Source organism: Rhodamnia argentea, chromosome 11 (genome assembly GCF_020921035.1).
Source record: "Rhodamnia argentea isolate NSW1041297 chromosome 11, ASM2092103v1, whole genome shotgun sequence".
Classification (NCBI taxonomy): Eukaryota; Viridiplantae; Streptophyta; class Magnoliopsida; order Myrtales; family Myrtaceae; genus Rhodamnia; species Rhodamnia argentea.
Window position 1 is genome coordinate 5,225,154 of NC_063160.1, and position 20,534 is coordinate 5,245,687.

Below are 20,534 nucleotides of genomic sequence, written 5' to 3' on the forward strand. Positions count from 1 at the left end.
TTCAAAAGGACAATAGCCACTACTTACTTTCTATAAAATTGTTGACCACAAATAAAAAATAATAGTCGCCCGCCAAATTGGAGCCCCATTCGAGTCTTCATGGCGCCGTCCGTGCAAATAAAAATGACGGCTGCTTTCGTCGAACTAACTACAGGCTATCGGGCTTTTGCGACGTGACTTGTATCTTCCTCTCTTCCTCTATAATCTCTCAAGATTTCCTAACCTCTTCTCCTCTTCCTCTCATCCGACCTCAGTTTATCGACTTCGTCGAGGGACATTATGCTCCATCAGAATTCGGTCGTGTCTGATGCACTCGCCACAGCCGTGTCCGGCGGCATCATTCTCTCGATTCTCCTGTTGTTTGAAGAAACAGCTAAGCGAGGCCTCTTTGACCAGGTTTGGATATGGTTACTCCCACCTTCCTTTGCTAGCTGGATGATTTGCATGCGGACAATGCCATCCCATAGTGATAAGATGTTTCGTTTTACTCATGAGATCAAATTTTATTCGGATACCAAATAACAGGGTTGACGTAATTGGTTAGAAAAGTTGGAGAATTTTCAACTGAGAAAATGAAGATCATCCATTCAAATTCCATCACTGCACGCAAACTAGGTCAAGCCACTTGCATATGTTGAAAACTTAGACTTAATTGGTCCGTGGGCTTGCAGAGCGTCACATGAACCTTTAGATAGCCAAATCTCCATACCTGTGTCCTTAGAGTGTTAGAAAAGAAATTCCCATCTCGAAGCAGTCCCCAAAAAGAAAGTAGTTCTGGAGTTGATTGCTATTTTCAAGTTGTTCATTACATTTGAATGTCTTTGTTTATTCCTCATTTGAAAACTTAACAGGTCGCTTGTGTTGATATTGTGGCTTGGGTTTTCACCTGTGTACCAATATAAGTGAATAGATGTCATTCTTGCTGTGTATCTTCTTCTTCTTCTTCTTCTTCTTCAATCTAGTTAACTTGGTAATTTGTTGTGGAACAAAAATACATTTTCACGTGGCCATATTTTTACAAGAGCTACGTTAGGGTTTACCATGAAACCAACAATATTTCCTTAAATGATTTATTTTATTGCAAATATTGCTAGGTCGATTTTTTTTTTTTCTAAATAAGAACTCCTTCCACCATTTTGAGCTTTATGACACTCACCTTTAGTTTAGATTTAGGAGAGATATGGTTATTTTAACTGAAAGGCACTTTTAGCCAATTCTTCATCTTGTTCCGTGAGTCTTTTTCCGTGCTCCTCTAGAGAGTCAATTAGTTCACTCGTTGACAGGTTCTTAAATCCTTCGATTCTTCGATGGAGGTGACAACAAAATTGTATTTTCTTGGTAAGCGTTATCAATATTCTTTTTCTCTACTAAACTTTGATTAGTGATAGCCCTTTTAATTTACCGTAACATTATTGGACGGTCTTACAATTTTTATTTTAGCATTTTCAAATTCCATTCTAAGAGATTGATGTCAATGGTGGGTGCCTTTGTTTTGCCTTGGAACTCTTCTTGGAGTATATCCCACGCCTTCTTTGCGGTTTTTGCGTCAATGATTCTGAAAATATCGTTTTCGAGAGTACTTGCTAGATGCGACATAGAATGCTTGCATCCTTTTGAAGTTGCTCTGCTGGAAAGCTTGCGCATTTTCTCGGAACCGTATATCCTTTCTTCGCTATATCCAATAAATCTTTGGCCATCAAGAAAACGGTCATTTTTAATGTTCCAAAGTCATAGCTAATTTCATTGAAAGTAGAAATGTGTAGTGGGTATGAGGTAGAGTGGGCCATAATATTGGACGTCGGATAATTAACCCGATGATTTTAGTAGTAGGTCGATAGGATAATCGCTCGATGCTACCAAACGCGGCTCTGGTTTTTTTTTTTTTTTTTGATCAAATGTTTCGTTTTACTCATGAGACCAACTTTTATTCATTCCCGTGAAAAGGAAAAAAATTTCACGTTCTTCCTTTACCCTTTTAAATTCCACTAACTATTCGCAAATTGGGTCAGGGCCATCGGCACAATGAAAGACTTGGTCCATGATTCCATGGGCCTGAAGAGAACTAGATCTCCAAGATTATCAAAAAATCTTTAGGCTATCCCTATAAACAAAGTAGTTTTAGAGTCGATTGTTGTTTTCAAGCTGATCGTTACATCTAAATGTCTTTTTTTTCTCTCATGCAGAAACTTAATAGGAAACTTGTGCATGTAAGCGTAGGATTAGTCTTCATGCTTTGCTGGCCACTGTTTAGGTAATCTCAAGACTACACAACTATTTTTTCAAAATTCTTGCGGAATTATTTGTTTGGTGAGGTGGCTATTGCTAGTAAATTGCAGTTCCGGGCATCAAGGTGCACTGTTAGCTGCTACAATTCCAGGGGTTAACATCATACGCATGCTTCTTGTGGGATCGGGCATTTGGAAAGATGAGGCGACGGTGAAGTCTATGAGTAGATTCGGGCACCACAGGTTTGTAACTCAAGTTATTTAGGGTGTGCATGGCAATACTTCTGTTTCAGAAATCAATTTTTGGTCAAAAGTTAATTTTTCTACTTCTGTTTCTGAGCAAAAGTTGATTTTTCTATATCTGTTACTGAAGTAAATTTCTGATCGGAGGTTGGCATTGGATAACATGACAAAATTTCTAATCAAGAATAGAAATTTGTTTGGTAACGGTTGAAAATTTCTACTTTTGCAACATTATTAACAGAATACCATCTACAAACAATTATTGATCCTAACCTAAAATGCATGTTATTCGAGAAAAGTGAAATGTAAATATTGACGAATTTACGTATAATTTGTCATTTAATTTTTTTATGCATACAGGGGCCTATGTTATGGAGAAAATTCTATTAATGAATATGATGGCTGAGTTGATATATTCACGCTACACGGAATGGGTAGTTTCGGTGCTTACTTGTCTGTACCTCTAGCGTGGCTTATGTCGCAATGGGCATAGTATATAAACATTCTTTGTGCCTAAATCATCTCTAACTCAAAGGTGCATCATGATACATCTAGTAAACCATACTATTGGACGAGTTGGTTTATGACAAGCAACAATTCTGCCATCATAGCTTGAAACGGTCAAACTTTCCCTAGAACACTGTGCTTCACCTTTAAGAACCATCTACACATATATTACTTAAAAAATTTTCCTCTTAAATCTATTAATCCAAAAAATTGACAAAAGAAATGCATCTTTAAGTTCTAAGTCAAATGCAAAAAATATTATTATATGACCTTGAAAATGTTGGGATCTTTCGAGAAGCCCTTGTCGGACCCTAGGCAACCCCATCGCCCAACATAAAGTGCAGCTATCATTGAGAAATTATGGTAGTTCACTGAAGAAATTTGCAAAGTTAAGAACATCTAAGGTCTTGATGAATAATGTTACATAGGTATAATAGTGAATATTTTATGAAAAATTGAATGGACACACCTATCTAAGAAAAAAAAAACAAGAAAAAAATTGAAAGAAGCATGAGAGTTTCAATTATCTAGCATCAATTATTTTCAACAATTTGGTTTGGTACTTATTGAGAACATATGAAGAATTCCAAGTGAGTGCATTTGAAAATGACATTCACAAAGGTGCGCAACAAGTATTCAATTTCCTCCGTTGTGAAGAGGAAGGATTGAAGCTTTCCTTCTATAGCCGGCCTCACCTATGAAAAACATGTGCCTTATAGAGTAGGATAGGGCTAGGCCACAAATACCTTGCCAAACCATAGCATAGACAAGGGTTTCACCGAAGGCGGCATGCCACCACATCAATATGGAAGGAAAGACGAGAATTCATTAACAGAAGCAAAGCGAGGCAATTGACTCTTTCAAGTCGGAGATGCAGAGTTTCCAAGTAGTCTCCAATAGAAGGGACAAAAGAAACATCTCCTTCTTTCTGCAACAATTTCTGATCTCTAGTGGACCTGTCAATGGGCTTCGAACCCGGATGAAGCTTCACATGCATTTTGCCTTTTCAACATCAAATTTCCTCGCTTTCAAGAATATGAAAAATAAGACAGATGACTTGAGAAGTTCAAAAATAGCAACAACAATAGTATAATTGTGCCTTAAAATATTTGTGGGATGCCATTTAACCAACTTGGGTCAATTGCTCCGTCCACTTTGCCTTGATCGTGTCTTTGTGAGATGCCATTTAACCAAATCATGGAAAATTTATTTCTTATAATTCATTAAAAATTAATTTTGTTAAAACACTTTCATGCAATATAAATGTAGTGAAAATATAATAATTATTTTTACAATATTTTTTTATATATATTTTTAAAATATTTAACGATCGGAGGAGACTGACGGCGAGCGACGGTCACCAGCAGCAAGTGGACGGTGATCACCGGTGGCGGCGAATGACGGCCATTGGCGGCGGATTGTCTCTTTTCGATGCTAACTTCTAAAGAGAAGTAACTTTTTTTTTATACTTTTGATAGTTGCTCTAAAAAAAACTTATGAAGCCAAAAATTGCTTCAAAAGTAAAAAAATGAAGTTGCGTAATCAAACGGATTTCTGCTTCAAAAGTTGCGTTACCAAAATGATTTCTACTTCAGAAGTGTTACCATGTGGGCCCTTGGTATCCGCACATTTCCACAGAAGTGAATTCAATTTGATAATCACATCGCAGATAATACCGTAATCGCATTACCGATCTCCTGAGTTAGATATTCACTTAGAGATCTGCTTTATCAAGCAACTCGGTCTAGCTCAGATCTTCTTTCTCGGTCATTTGTGGGTCTTCTTTTCCATTTCTGCTTCCATGAACCTTGCTTAATTTCTGAAACCTTGAATCTTCTTGTCCTCTCTTTCAGAGAACTTCTTGAAGGGCCGCTATACTATGTTCTCACAGTTACATTCGCCTGCGCGTATTGCTGGAGGACTTCGCCAGTGGCAATTGCAGCAATATGCAACCTGTGTGCTGGAGATGGTGTAGTAATATGAATTCCCATTATTTCTTGCTTGTTATACCAGCATAGGTTCGATGACGTAATTGCCAAGATTAGGGCTGAGGACTTCTTCAATGCCATGGGCCTAAATCTTGAGAAATGATTTTAGAATGATTAATGCCGAAAATGGTAACGGTATGATGGTATCTCCTTCATTCATTAGAATAGATGGTGTTATCCTTGGTTAAGGCTGAGAATGATACATAGATATCGAGCTGTATGACGAGAGATGTGGTTGTGAGTTGGAATATTCACATAATTCGCCCGAACATCATAAAATTTTAAAACGGCGAGCTTAAGCTTAGACAACTGTTTTTGCTTGTTTTCAGGTTTTGCAGACATTATCGGAAGGCGGCTTGGCCGACATAAAATTCCTTACAACCGTAACAAATCGTTTGCTGGTAGCATCGCAATGGGCTCAGCTGGGTTTTTAGCGTCTCTCGGGTAATCTTTAGTTTGGTATTTCAGGATTGTTTGTAAATCTGCTTGAGTAGTGGCCTGACTGGTAACAATTTGCTCCTGTTTGACAAGGTTTATGTCCTATTTTTCTTCATTTGGTTATATCCGAGGAAGCTGGGAGATGGCTTGGGGTTTCTTGACGGTCTCTCTTGCTTCTGCACTGGTGGAATCACATCCTCTCAGTTCTCAGATTGACGACAATCTCACAGTTCCCCTAACTTGTGCATTGGTGGGGAGCCTTGTCTTTTAGGAAGTTAACCTTCAATATGACCGTTTCTTTTCAGGAAAAATAAAGCATTTGAAAATTGAACGGAAGCGGTTTGATCCACGCTTAATTTGAGAATTCTAACCATATAATCTCTTAGATGAATGAGGCATATGTATCGCTTGTCTACAATTTGATCTTCTCTTGACGAATCTAGACAATTTGTGTTATATTCCATGGAAGATTGGTCTTGACGGATAAAAGATTGGTCATCGAATGATATGGCAAATAGTTAATGGACCATGTATGTTGCCCCTCCTTTACATGCCTTTGGTTGTTATTGAAAAATTACTATTATGAAAAATTTTAATCTATCAAAAGTAGGTTGGATTTTGGTTTAAGAATAAGGTGCAGAGCAGGATCAATACCAACTATTCTAAATGCTTTAAGCTCCGTTGTCACGAAAAATTTTGTGAGACTACTTGTTGACACTTGATTTTTAGTCATTATATATTAAAAAAATTAATAAAAAATAAAAAATTCACAAAATTGAAAAATCAATTTTGGGAACTTTGGCCGACTATAAGGAACCAATTTTCATATATATATAAACTTTTTTCGGAATTTGTGTTATTTCTTTTATTAGAAAAATACCCTAAAAATTAAGAAAAATAGCATTTGTGACCAGAAAAATAAGAAAAAATAGTCATTAGTCTTCTTTTGATTCCAATTTCATTTTGATCACTTTAAATCTCAAAAATTCGATCGGGAACCTCAATTTCTAAAATTTTAAAATCACACATTGAGTCTTGTCCATCATTCTTTTCACTTTTTGCCAGTTATGACATTTGATCATAGTAGCTTTAATTGCATTTCTGTCCATTTGCTTGTGCGAATTGAACAATTTGAGAAATGGACCTAAATATTTTAAATTTAGTCCCTCGATTTCAACTTAAGTGCAATTGGTCATCCTCAGGCCATTTTCTTTCAAATCTTAAACCTTACTCCAAAGATTTTCATTGTTCTAAGACCATTGGTGGTTCAATTTAATCATTAAGGGCCTTGGTTGGTCAGATTTCACATTCAGGTCAAACTTTGAATTTGGGGATTTTACATAAAACTGAGCCAATTTGATTCAAGCTTGCCGTTCCTAGATGAAATTGCTGTTGTAAAATCCAATTTTGACGTTTAATTCATGAAATTTGGTCTTTTTAGGGTTAATTGGACAAAACTTGAGCGTCCGGTTTAGTTGGGTCGGATGGATCTGACCCAACGAGCCGGATCACCCTTCTTCTTCTGCAGGCTTTTCCCGCGCAAGTATGCCCATAGAGGACTGCGGAAAGAGCTTCAAATTGACGGCCAAACCTGCATAATCGGAGCTCACGAGGGGTGGGCTTTGTAGGCCATGGATTTCCGGTTCCAAAGAGCCAGAATTCACGAGCTGAGCTTGACAGACGAGAGGCGACAAAGTCTTTTTGTGCACGGGGAAGAACTGAAATTGGCACTTTTCGTTCGTAAGAACACCCGAAGAAGAAATACCAAAATTCGTTGCCGTTGGTGCATAATCGGACACGATAGGGGATGGGATTTCTAGCCAACACCATTCCGATTCCAATTCACCTAATTCCACGTGCTGAGATGGTCAGAATTGTGATGGCGAGTCATTTTTGTTCACGGCTAAAGAACCAAGAATGGTCATCTTCGCGCGAGGACATCTGAGAGAAAATAAAGCCAAATTGGTACCAATTCATGCATCCCGAATTTGCAATTGGAGATGTCGGAGTCCCCCATCGGATTCTGGCGCTGACCAACCAAATGGCATGTGATGGCATGTGCCGGGAGGAGACGATGACGTTTCCCCCTCGCGCCATTTTTCGAAATTTTGGGATATAACTGAATCCGCGTTCTTCCGCGTAAAGAGAGGTTCATTCTGTTTCATAGGCTCCAATCTACTAGAGAGAGGGAAAAGAGGTGAGAGAAAGTGACTCTTGGGTTTTCTCCCGATCGCCATCGCCAAAGTTTGGGAAATGATTCAAGAGCTTCATCGAACTTCCTCGCACAAAACCGAGCTGTAGGATTGATACACCAAGCTTCATGAGCTCCAGACGAACTCCAGGAACTATTTGGATCGCCATTTCATTGCCGAAAAAGGTAAACGCCATGTTCGATCTACCGAAGGTCCTCCAATGGCGGATCTTCGTATAGCCAATATGTCTCTGAACTTCTTTGTGCGTTTTCATCCCGAGCTTGTCCTGATCATGATTCCATACTTCTTGTGCATTGTTGTTGTATAAAAACCTCGAGTCGATCTCTTTGAAATCCTGAACCTGTCGCGAGCTATTTAGCACGTTTCTATCATTCTCGACCTCATCAGACCTTCTGGTAAGTATGCTTGAACTCCATTAATGCTGCCTGCATGGTTAGATTAGCTTGGTGCCGTTGGTTATGGAGTTTGATTTTCTGCCATGGCCGAGAACTGTGAGCTCAAATTAGTGTAGATCTAACCGTTAGATGTTGCTAAAATTCAGATATGTTAGTCTAGATGTAGTGTAGATTCATTCTGTGGAAAGATCGGGGGTCGGAATCGCATGTTTTGAGCTCGATTGGCAGCCAGAGAATCCTCGGCCATCAGTCCATCTTCTTCCTAGTGGAAACATTGACTAGTCAACTGGTCTGTTGACTGGTCAACGCTAACACGGTGCCATGTCAGCCCGATAATTGTTGAACCAATCTTATTCAAGGAGAAAACCAAAAAATTCAAAAAGGAATAAGCCATTCATTTGCATATCATATAGTCTATTTGTCATGCATATTTATTATGTCTATCATACATTCGTTGCATGTCATATAGGGTAATGCACATCTTTGCACGTCATTATATAATGTTTCATGTCATGTTGCATTACATCATGTTCAACCCCAACATTCATGCATTTTTTCACATCATCTAAGCTAGAATAGTCTATGAATTTTTTGCATGCCATGTAGCATCCTTGCCCGTCATTTATGCCATGTCATTTAAATAACATCATATTGCATGTCATATAGTTTAAATAAATCATGTCGCATGTCATTTGGGTTATAATTCATATTTTTTTCTACATCAAAATTTGATTTTTCCAAACTCATCATGCATGGTTATTTCCTTGTCATATAGTTCCATGTCATCTTTGCATTCATATATTGCACGCATTTAATCAAAAAACCAGAAAAAAAAAATTGCACGTTGATTTTCAAAGTTGAATAAATTGAATTTGCCAATTCAAGGAAATTTTCATAAGAATGGTACTGAAAGTGCATTAATTGAAAAATTAACGTAATCAAGTCCCCGAACCTAAATCTCTAATTTCTAGAAAATAAAGTATTCTTTCACACTTTATTTAGGTATCTAATCTACCTACTAAAAAAAGATTAGTGGCTGCTCCGAAATTGAAAATCTTTATATTAAAATCATGTGAACTTGAGTTGCGAATTGATAGAGCTTGGGAGAGCTCGTAATAGGTTAGTCAATTCATTTAATTAATCTGACAATCCATTAACCTGTAATTTCTTAATTTTAGGTTGCAACAGCAGAAGCTAACTAGGATTTTGTAAATATATTAACGTGAGAGAGAGAGAGCTAGAGAAAAATAAATGAGAAACATTAAAAGGACACCGACAATATACGTGATTCGGTCCGAATATCGAAATTTACATTCACGAAAAGAGCCAGTCATAAATAATTCACTAATAATCAAAGAGTCAAAGTTTACAAATCGTGTTCACGCTCGAATGTTTTTCAAGTCTAGATTAAACCTAAATCGCAAGTTTACTGTGTGGCTCCTCTACTTGCGTGCCCTCCGCCTCGCTGAAGGGACACGCCTTGGAGCTGCTCGGTCATGTCAAGTGGGGAAGGGAGACCCACGACTTCTCCTCCTTTTCTTTGCTGTGCGGCCACAGTTTGCAGAGGGCAGCACTAGGGTTTCTTCTCCTCTTTATTTTTTATTTTTTGTCTCCATACTCCCATGGGCCCGCAAGATATAACAAATAAAAGTGAGACCATATTTTGTCTTGTAGTGCTTATCTCCTTTTAGCCGTCCAACTGGAGCAATTTACCAGAGTCCAATTCCTGAATTTCAATATGCAGTCGAACATGATATCTATCCAATCGGATCGGGTTCCATAAATGGCTTAAACTCGAGACACAATTTAACACATGCAATCATTCATTTTTTTTTTTTTTGGTTCGTATTTGATTCATCAATTAATCATGTAATAACGATAATAGAGAAATCTTGCCAATCAACAATGTCCTCATATTGATTAGCAAATATCTATACAGAGCATCAAAGTTGGCTTGCAAACATTGCTTGCTTAGGATGCTTTATTCTTGCTCTTAAACTCAAACCTCACATTGATTAGCAAACATCTATATAGAGCATCAAAGTTGGCTTGCAAACACCACTTACTTAAGATGCTTTATTCTTGCTCTTAAACTCAAGCAATCATTATGCCGAAATCTCTTGCTATTGGACTTGTAAAAATTCAAGATAAAGTCTTCATTTTCAGCATCTTGAACTTTATGAGACCAACCTATAGAGAAAATCTTTTTCTCTATGTTGGCAAATACAAACTACATCTAATTAAAGTCATTTGCTTTGAGTGGGGGCAATCCCCGTTAGAGGGTTATGGAAGTATAAAATCTTGTGGCAGTTAATGCAGTCCAATTTGAGATATTAGAAGCATTATTTCGTAGATAGGACCGAACCGAATCAACTGCGATCTAAATGCGCCGAAGATAAGAGTATGAATCTAGTTCTGAATGCATATCGTCGCATAAAAAGGTGACTTCCACAAATTTATCGAAGCCCTAGAAGGATGAATATAGAAAACTAGCCAATAACATTTCACAAAATTAATCCAAACTTAGGTATTAAAGAAAAAAGTAAAAAATAAAATTATAACTAGATAACCCTCTTCGTTCCTCCAAGAAGGGTAGATGATAGCATGGATTACACGCATGGTCTTCATTAGGCCAAAATAAGGACATGGTGTGTCAAGTTGGCGGGAAATCCATCCAATCCCCATTTCTGATTTCTGCATATTTGAATTCGTTAATTAATCATGTAAAAAGGGTAAAAGAGAGATATTGCTAGTCAACCTCACACTAACGAGCAAATATCCATGTATAGCATAAAGTTGCTGTGCAAACACTACTTAATTAGGTGCTTTATTCTTTCTCTTAACCTCAAGTAATTTTTATGCTGAAATCTCTTTATATTGGATAAAGTTTGCTTTCCCCACGGTGAGCTTTAAGAGACCAACATATAAAGAAAATCTTTCTCTGTGTGTAGGTGAATACAAATTACATATGATTAAAGTCATTTGGTTCAAATGAGGGAAATTCCAGTCACGGGGTAAGAGATGTATAAATATCTGAAGTGGCAGTACAATCTTGTCTGAAAGACAAGAATCATTATTTTCTTGAACCAAATTCAAGCCAGTCTTGTACAAATTACTGTTAATACAGTCTTGGTTAAGCTTGAGACACAATTCAACACATGCAACCCTTCATTTTTATTTGGTTTTTATATGATTAATCAATTAATCATGTAATAATGGTAATAGAGAAATCTTGCCGATTAACAATGCCTTGACATTGACTAGCAAATATCAATACAGAGCATCAAAGTTGGCTTGCAAACACCACTTATTTACGATGCTTTATTCTTGCTCTTAAACTCAAGCAATCATTATGCTGAAATCTCTTTCTATTGGACATGTAAAAATTCAAGATAAAGTTTTCATTTTTAGCATCTTGAACTTTATGAGACCAACCAGTAGAGAATTTTTTTTTTCTCTATGTTGGCAAATACGAACTACATCTAATTAAAGTCATTTGCTTCGAGTGGGGGCAATCCCTGTTAGAGGGTTATGGAAGTATAAAATCTTGTGGCGATTAATGCAGTCCAATTTGAGAGATTAGAAGCATTATTTCGTAGATAGGACCGAACCGAATCAACTGCGATGTGAACACGCCAAAGATAAGAGTATGAATCTCGTTCTAAATGCATATCGTCGCATAAAAAGGTGACTTCCACAAATTTATCAAAGCCCTGGAAGGATGAATACGGAAAACTAGCCAATAACATTTCATAAAATCAATCCAAACTCTGGTATTAAAGGAAAAACTAAAAACTAAAATTATAACCAGATAACCCTCTTCGTTCCTCCAAGAGGGATAGATGATTTCATGGATTACATGCATGGTCCTCATTAGGCCAAAATAAGGACATGGCATGTCAAGTTGGCAGGAAATCCATCCAATCCTCATTTTTGTTTTCTTCATATTTGAATTCGTTAATTAATCATGTAAAAATGGTAAAAGAGAGATATTGCTAGTCAACCTCACACTAACGACCAAATGTCCATGTATAGCAGAAAGTTGCTGTGCAAACACTACATAATAATTGGACCAAAAAAAAAAAAAACACTACATAATTAGGTGCTTTATTCTTTCTCTTAACCACAAGCAATTTTTATGCTGGAATCTCTTTATATTGGATAAAGTTCACTTATTCTGCACCGTGAGCTTTAAGAGACCAACATATAAAGAGAATCTTTCTTTGCGTGTAGGAGAATACAAATTACATTTGATTAAAGTCATTTGCTTCAAGTGGAGGAAATTCCAATCACGGGGAAAGAGATATATAAATACCCGAAGTGGTAGTACGGTCTTGTTTGAAAGATAAGAGTCATTATTTTCTTGAATCAAATTCAAGCCGGTCTTGTACAAATTACTGTTAATACAGTCTTGGTTAAGCTCGAGACACAATTCAACACATTCAACCCTTCATTTTTATTTGGTTTTTATTTGATTAATCAATTAATCATGTAATAACGGTAATAGAGAAATCTTGCCGATCAACAATGCCGTTACATTGACTAGCAAATATCTATGCAGAGCATTAAAGTTGGCTCGCAAACACCACTTATTTAGGATGCTTTATTCTTGCTCTTAAACTCAAGCAATCATTATGCTGAAATCTCTTTCTGTTGGACATGTAAAAATTCAAGATAAAGTTTCCATTTTTAGCATCTTGAACTTTATGGGACGAACTTATAGTGAACTTTTTTTTTTCTCTATGTTGGCAAATACAAGCTACATCTAATTAAAGCCATTTGTTTCGAGTGGAGGCAATCCCTGTTAGAGGGTTATGGATGTATAAAATCTTGTGGCAATTAATGCAGTCCAATTTGAGAGATTAGAAGCATTATTTCATAGACAGGATCGAACCGAATCAACTGCGATCCGAACGTGTCGAAGATGAGAGTATGAATCTCGTTCTGAATGCATATCGACGCATAAAAAGGTGACTTCCACAAATTTATCAAAGCCCTGGAAGGATGAATACATAAAACTAGCCAATAACGTTTCATAAAATTAATTCAAACTCTAGTATTAAAGGAAAAAGTGAAAACTAAAATTATAACTAGATAACCCTCTTCTTTCCTCCAAGAGGGGTAGATGATCGTATGGACTACGCACATGGTCCTCATTAGGCCAAAATAAGGACATGGCTTGTCAAGTTGGCGAGAAATCCATCCAATCCTCATTTTTGTTTTCTTCATATTTGAATTCGTTAATTAATCATGTAAAAATGGTAAAAGAGAGATTGCTAGTCAACCTCACACTAACGACCAAATGTCCATGTATAGCATAAAGTTGCTGTACAAACACTACTTAATAAGGTGCTTTATTCTTTCTCTTAACCTCAAGCGGTTTTTATGTTGGAATCTCTTTATATTGGATAAACTTCACTTATTCCACACCGTGAGCTTTAAGTGACCAACATATAAAGAAAATCTTTCTCTGTGTGTAGGTGAGCACAAATTACATTTGATTAAAGTCACTCGCTTCAAGTGAGGGAAATTCCAATCACGAGGAAAGAGACGTATAAATACCCGAAGTGGTAGTACGGTCTTGTTTGAAAGATAAGAATCATTTTTTTCTTGAACCAAATTCAAGCCGGTCTTGTAACAATTACTGTTAATACAGTTTTGGTTAAGCTCGAGACACAATTCAACACATGCAACCCTTCATTTTTATTTGGTTTTTATATGATTAATCAATTAATCATGTAATAACGGTAATAGAGAAAGCTTGCCGATCGACAATGCCCTCACATTGACTAGCAAATATCTATGCAGAGCATCAAAGTTGGCTTGTAAACACCACTTATTTAGGATACTTTATTCTTCCTCTTAAACTCAAGCAATCATTATGCTGAAATCTCTTTCTATTAGACATGTAAAAATTCAAGATAAAGTTTTCATTTTTAGCATCTTGAACTTTATGAGACCAACCTATAGAGAAATTTTTTTTCTCTATGTTGGCAAATACAAGCTACTGCTAATTAAAGTCATTTGCTTCGAGTGGGGGCAATCCATGTTAGAGGGTTATGGATGTATAAAATCTTGGGGCAGTTAATGTAATCCAATTTGAGAGATTAGAAGCCTTATTTCGTAGATAGGACCGAACCGAATCAACTGCGATCCGAACGTGCCAAAGATAAGAGTATGAATCTCGTTCTGAATGCATATCATCGCATAAAAAGGTCATCGCCACAAATTTATCGAAGCCCTGGAAGGATGAATATAGAAAACTAGCCAATAACATTTCATAAAATTAATCCAAACTCCAGTATTAAAGGAAAAAGTCAAAACTAAAATTATAACTACATAACCCTCTTTGTGCCCGCAAGAGGGGTAGATGATTGTATGGATTGTGTGGCCCTCATTAGGCCAAAATAAGGACATGGAGTGTCAAGTTGGGGGGAAATCCATCCAATCCTCATTTTTGTCTTCTTCATATCTGAATTCGTTAATTAATCATGTAAAAACGTTAAAAGAGAGATATTGCTAGTCAACCTCACACTAACGAGCAAAAGTCCATGTATAGCGTAAAGTTGCTGTGCAAACACTACTTAATTAGGTGCATTGTTCTTTCTCTTAACCTCAAGCAATGTTTACGTTGGAATCTCTTTATATTGGATAAAGTTCACTTATTCCGCATCGTGAGCTTTGAAAGACCAACATATAAAGAAAATCTTTCACTGTGTGTAGGTGAGTTCCAATTACATTTGATTAAAGTCATTTGCTTCAAGTGGGGGAAGTTCCAGTCACGGGTTAAGAGACGTATAAATACCTTAAGTGGTAGTACAGTGTTGTTTGAAAGATAAGAATCATTATTTTCTTGAACCAAATTCAAGGCAGTCTCGTACAAATGACTGTTAATACAGTCTTGCTTAAGCTTGAGACACAATTCAATACATGCAATCCTTCATTTTTATTTGGTTTTTATATGATTAATCAATTAATCATGTAAAAATGGTAATAGAGAAATCTTGCCAGTTGACATTGCCCTTACTTTGACTAGTAAATATCTATGTAGAGCATCAAAGTTGGCTTGCAAACACCACTTATTTAGGATGCTTTATTCTTCCTCTTAAACTCAAGCAATCATTATGCCGAAATCTCTTTCTATTGGACATGTAAAAATTCAAGATAAAGTTTCCATTTTTAGCATCCTGAACTTTATGAGACCAACCTATAGAGAAATTTTTTTTTCTCTATGGTGGCAAATACAAGCTACAACTATTTAAAGTCATTTGCTTCGAGTGGGGGCAATCTCTGTTAGAGGGTTATAGATGTATAAAATCTTGTGACAGTTAATGCAATCCAATTTGAAAGATTAGAAGCATTATTTTGTAGATAGGATCGAACCGAATCAATCGCGATCTAAACATGCCGAAGATAAGAGTATCAATTTCGTTCTGAATGCATATCATCGCATAAAAGGGTGACTTTTACAAATTTATTGAAGCCCTGGAAGGATGAATATAGAAAACTAGTCAATAACATTTCATAAAATTAATCCAAACTCGAGTATTAAAGCTAAAAGTCAAAACTAAAATTATAACTAGATAACCCTCTTCATTCCTCCAAGAGGGGTAGATGATTGTATGGATTACACGCATGGTCCTCATTAGGCCAAAATAAGGACATGGAGTGTCAAGTTGGCGGGAAATCCATCCAATCCTCTTTTTTGTTTTCTTCATATTTGTATTCGTTAATTAATCATGTAAAAACGGTAAAAGAGAGATATTGCTAGCCAACCTCACACTAACGAGCAAAAGTCCATGTATAGCGTAAAGTTGTTGTGCAAACACTACTTAATTAGGTGCTTTGTTCTTTCTCTTAACCTCATGCAATTTTTATGCTGGAATCTCTTCATATTGGATGAAGTTCACTTATTCCGCACCGTAAGCTTTGAGAGACCAACATATAAGGAAAATCTTTCTCTGTGTGTAGGTAAGTACAAATTACATTTGATTAAAGTCATTTGCTTCAAGTGGGGGAAATTTTAGTCATAGGGTAAGAGATGTATAAATACCTGAAGTGGTAGTACATTGTTGTTTGAAAGATAAGAATCATTATTTTCTTGAACTAAATTCAAGCCAGTCTTGTACAAATTACTTTTAATACAGTCTTGGTTAAGCTCGAGACACAATTCAACACATGCAATACTTCATTTTGATTTGGTTTTTATATGATTAATCAATTAATCTTGTAATAACGGTAATAGAGAAATCTTGCCGGTCGACAATGCCCTTACATTGACTAGCAAATATCTATGCAGAGCATCAAAGTTGGCTTGCAAACACCACTTATTTAGGATGCTTTATTCTTGCTCTTAAACTCAAGCAATCATTATGCTTAAATCTCTTTCTATTGGACATGTAAAAATTCAAGATAAAGTTTCCATTTTTAGCATCTTGAACTTTATGAGACCAACCTATAGAGAAATTTTTTTTCTCTATGTTGGCCAATACAAGCTACTGCTAATTAAAGTCATTTGCTTCAAGTGGAGGTAATCCCTGTTAGAGGGTTATTGATGTATAAAATCTTGTGACAATTAATGCAGTCCAATTTGAGAGATTAGAAGCATTATTTCTTGGGTAGAATCGAACCGAATCAACTGCGATCCGAACGTGCCGAAGATAAGAGTATGAATCTCGTTCTGAATGCATATCTTCGCATAAAAAAGCGACTTCCACAAATTTATCAAAGCCCTGGAAGGATGAATATAGAAAACTAGCGAATAACATTTCTTAAAATTTTTCTAAACTCGAGTATTAAAGGAAAAAGTCAAAACTAAAAATATAACGAGATAACCCTTTGCGTTCCTCCAAGAGGGTTAGATGATTGCATGGATTACACGCATGGTCCTCATTAGACCAAAATAAGGACATAGCGTGTGAAGTTGGCGGGAAATCCATTCAATCCTCATTTTTGTTTTCTTCATATTTGAATTCATTAATTATTCATGTAAAAACGGTAAGAGAGAGATATTGCTAGTCAACCTCACACTAACAAGCAAATGTCCATGTATAGCATAAAGTTGCTGTGCAAACACTACTTAATTAGGTGCTTTATTCTTTCCCTTAACCTCAAGCAATTTTTATGCTGGAATCTCTTTCTATTGGATAAAGTTTACTTATTCCGCACCGTAAACTTTGAGAGGCCAACATATAAAGAAAATCTGTCTCTGTGTGTACGTGAATACAAATTACATTTGATTAAAGTCATTTGCTTCAAGTGGGGGAAATCCCAATCACGGGGTAAGAGATGTATAAATACCTTGAGTGGCAATAGAGTCTTGTTTGAAAGATAGGAAGCATTATTTTCTTGAACCAAATTCATGCTAGTCTTGTCACGCCCTGATCCTCGGGCTCACAATAACCCTTCCAAAACGCCTCAGGTCAAAATGGATGACGTCCCGGGCACGTCATCGACCCATTATTTTATCTTATTATTAAGCGCATGCGAAACGTATAACTCCCAAACAGTAAATTAAAAGCGGGGATGGAAAGGTAGGATGTCAAACAAACAGTCACATCGGTTAACAATACAACGATCATTTTTATTTATTTATTGTTAACCCTAGAAAGTGCGTACATACAAGCCCTACCTCGGGGCCACTTTCTACGATCCTCAAAAATACCGGTTTAGGGTTGGGGGTTAATACTACTCCATGCTACTAAAAAAGAAGCCACGCTCACTTCCAGCTTCCCATAGCTAGGGCCTGAAAAATGGTTGACAACAACGAGTGAGATATAAAATCTCCGTGAGTCAACGCCTAAGTCCGAGTAGGACATTGACTCATTCAAGGCATCCTAAACATGCAGAATAATATCGATAGCAGATCAATAGCGTGCAACTCACGCCATGCTATAACTACCACATGACCAACTACAATATCACGGTGAGTCCTCAATCACATGCAAACTTACCTCGCCTTGGTCCGCACGACGAACAGTTCATATGTATACATTCAATCATTTGCATACATCCAAGGCAAATAACTAGAACACTCATCACAACTCGCATACGCAATGCACCACACGTGTTCCAATTATTAGAGGCCATTAGGCCTGGCATACTAGTCGGTTAGTGCTTGTCACACTAGTCGATTGGTGCTCTTCCGGCATTACCAGGCATTGTCTCATTCCTTCGGCGACGGCGATCGTTAAGCCGTGTGATTCCGGTCGTCACGGCACGGCTAACAGACATTCTTATAAGGAGCGTCGGTTCGTCACAAGCTGCAACCGGCATCCGATCAGTCCGACGTCACGAATTGTTGTGCATTCAATAAGTCGTGTGATTCCGATCGTCACGGCACAAGCTTTTCAGGTTAACCCTCATGTGACCACACAAGCACGCCAAATAATCAAGCCAATTTATACCTTCGCATTTAATTCAATGCACATACACAAACAGTCTTGCTCAAAACTTGGTTAAAGGCCATTTTAATGCTTAAAATTCAGTCCACATGTGGTCACACAAATACACTTGTCATCCATAAGATTTTGCATCTATAACCGGGGTGATCAATTACATCAATCCAAACAAGCAATAGCCAATATACTGTCACCCAATAATAATAATATAATAATCACCCAATAATAATAATAACCGTGCGGTAATGATTAATTAAAAATAATTAATTAACCATACTATATTTAATTAATCTGACTTGATTAATTAATCCAGATTCCGATTAATAATATCAAAATATACAACGAGCTCGATTTCAAATAATTAATTCGATCGCGATTTAAACTAAATATATCCGACACAATTCAAATTTTCAATTAACAATTAACAATAATTAATATAATCCTTAAACGCAGTTGACACCCTATTCGTAGTTTAGGGGTTAACTCACAAACTCCGATGGTCGATGTCGAGTTGGGTACGACGGCGATGACTTGGGCTCGAGGTCTCGCGGTTCAACTTCGGTTCCACCTCGATTCAGCTTAGTTTGTGGACGTCACGGCCTCGGGTCAGATTTTCGGGCAAGAGAGCTTCCGTTTAGGTCCCGTCACCGGCACGGGCACGACTTTGGACATGGCCAGCTCGCGAACTCAGAAACTCGGTCACGTGGCCCACATTCTCGACCACTCGGCACACGGACTCGGCACACTAGGCACGGCTCAGCCACATGGGCATAGGTTCTTGGCCACTCTGCCCAATTTCTCAGCCACGACCCGGGTACACTTTCTAGGCTCACGGCCCGGGCACACCGGCCGGGCTCACGGGCACACTTCCTAGGGTCGGAACAAGGCACGCCCGAGAGAGGTGAGCTCGGTGGTGGCTCGGGCGGCGTAGCTTCTCGATAAACAAGGGCAATAGTGGCTTGGCGACGACTGGTGGTTGTGGGTGTCGGGTGAGGGTACGAAACGGCTGGAGGCAACGGCCCGAGAGGGTGAGGTCGCGAGTCTAGCAGGTCCGCGAGGCTAGCGGTTTGAGCTTGCGTCGACGCAAGTGATGGGGGAAGTTCAGCGGCTGGCGGGTGGCTGGCTCGTGGCTTGTGATCGGGCTCAAACGACAAGTCTAGGTGGCGGCGCACGGTGACGGCATACGGCGTAACGGCTGGAGGCTCGACCGGAGCTTGGCTCGCGGGTGGAGGAGATCCGTGGGTCTCGAGGCTCGGGTCTCGCAGAGCTCGGTGGTCGCGCTGTTGAGGAAAGGCTCGGGCCGACGAGGTGGTGACGGGACGAACTCAACGACGATTGGGTGTGAGCAAAGGAGGTGGGGGCTGTTGAATAAAAGACCCACGAAGAAGATGAAGAAAAGTCAAGAGGAAGAAGAAGGACAGTAGCAGATTGGGGGGGGTTCTGCTCGCGTACGAAAGAAAGAAGAAGAAGAAGGAAGAAGAAAAGTGAAGAAAAAGGTGCGAGAGAAAGAAAGAGAGAGAGGGAAACATGGGGAGGGGGAAACTTAGGGAAGAGGGTGATGATGTCATGGCTAACATCATCCTAGAGGGGGGCACGGCTGAAATTACAAAAAGGAAAGGGTGGAACCCACAAATTCTTCACAATTCAATTTCTTAATTTCGTTAATCAGGATAATTTAAACTATCGGCACTAAAACTTAAGGCAAAATTGAAAATCTCGAAACTAAAGTTCAATCGGGACTACGTTCAAGCGCGAAGGGTCTCGATAAAATGAGTCAAAGTTTGACGATTCAAACTTGACTTTTTCTGACAACATCTTGGGACAACCAATCGTCGGCATCTAAAACCTCAAGATCAAATTTCACTTTCCACATTGGAATTTATAATTTTCCTTACAGACGTTGAAATTTCGGGACGTCACAATTCTCCCCTCCTTAGGAAATTTCGTCCCCGAAATTATCATACTATTCAACCTTAAGAAGACAAAGATACTTGCGCCTTATAACATCCTTACTGCTCGTCATATACTCTCATTTCACATTATTCCTTATCTCAGCTCAGCACACTAAAATCGCAAGTCGACCATCATATACAAGCTAGATTCAAGCCTACAATCCTCAAATTTC

General features: G+C 38.0%; 1 protein-coding gene across 1 annotated transcript; it reads left to right on the forward strand.

Annotated features, from left to right (window-relative positions):
• The first annotated feature begins 196 nt into the window (after window positions 1-196).
• LOC115739420 (probable phytol kinase 3, chloroplastic) lies at window positions 197-5,740 on the forward strand. The gene is made up of 6 exons (XM_030672509.2): window positions 197-396; window positions 2,184-2,251; window positions 2,337-2,468; window positions 4,829-4,944; window positions 5,293-5,407; window positions 5,495-5,740. Exons 1-6 carry the CDS (start codon window positions 280-282, stop codon window positions 5,670-5,672), a joined length of 726 nt encoding a protein of 241 aa, XP_030528369.1. The 5' UTR covers window positions 197-279; the 3' UTR covers window positions 5,673-5,740.
• The last annotated feature ends 14,794 nt before the right edge of the window (window positions 5,741-20,534 follow it).

Coding starts and splice junctions, on each gene's coding strand:
- LOC115739420 (XM_030672509.2), top strand. CDS start 280: ATGCTCCATCAGAATTCGGTCGTGTCTGATGCACTCGCCACAGCCGTG. Junction 2,252..2,336: donor CTTTGCTGGCCACTGTTTAG/GTAATCTCAAGA, acceptor AGTAAATTGCAG/TTCCGGGCATCAAGGTGCAC. Junction 5,408..5,494: donor GGGTTTTTAGCGTCTCTCGG/GTAATCTTTAGT, acceptor CTGTTTGACAAG/GTTTATGTCCTATTTTTCTT.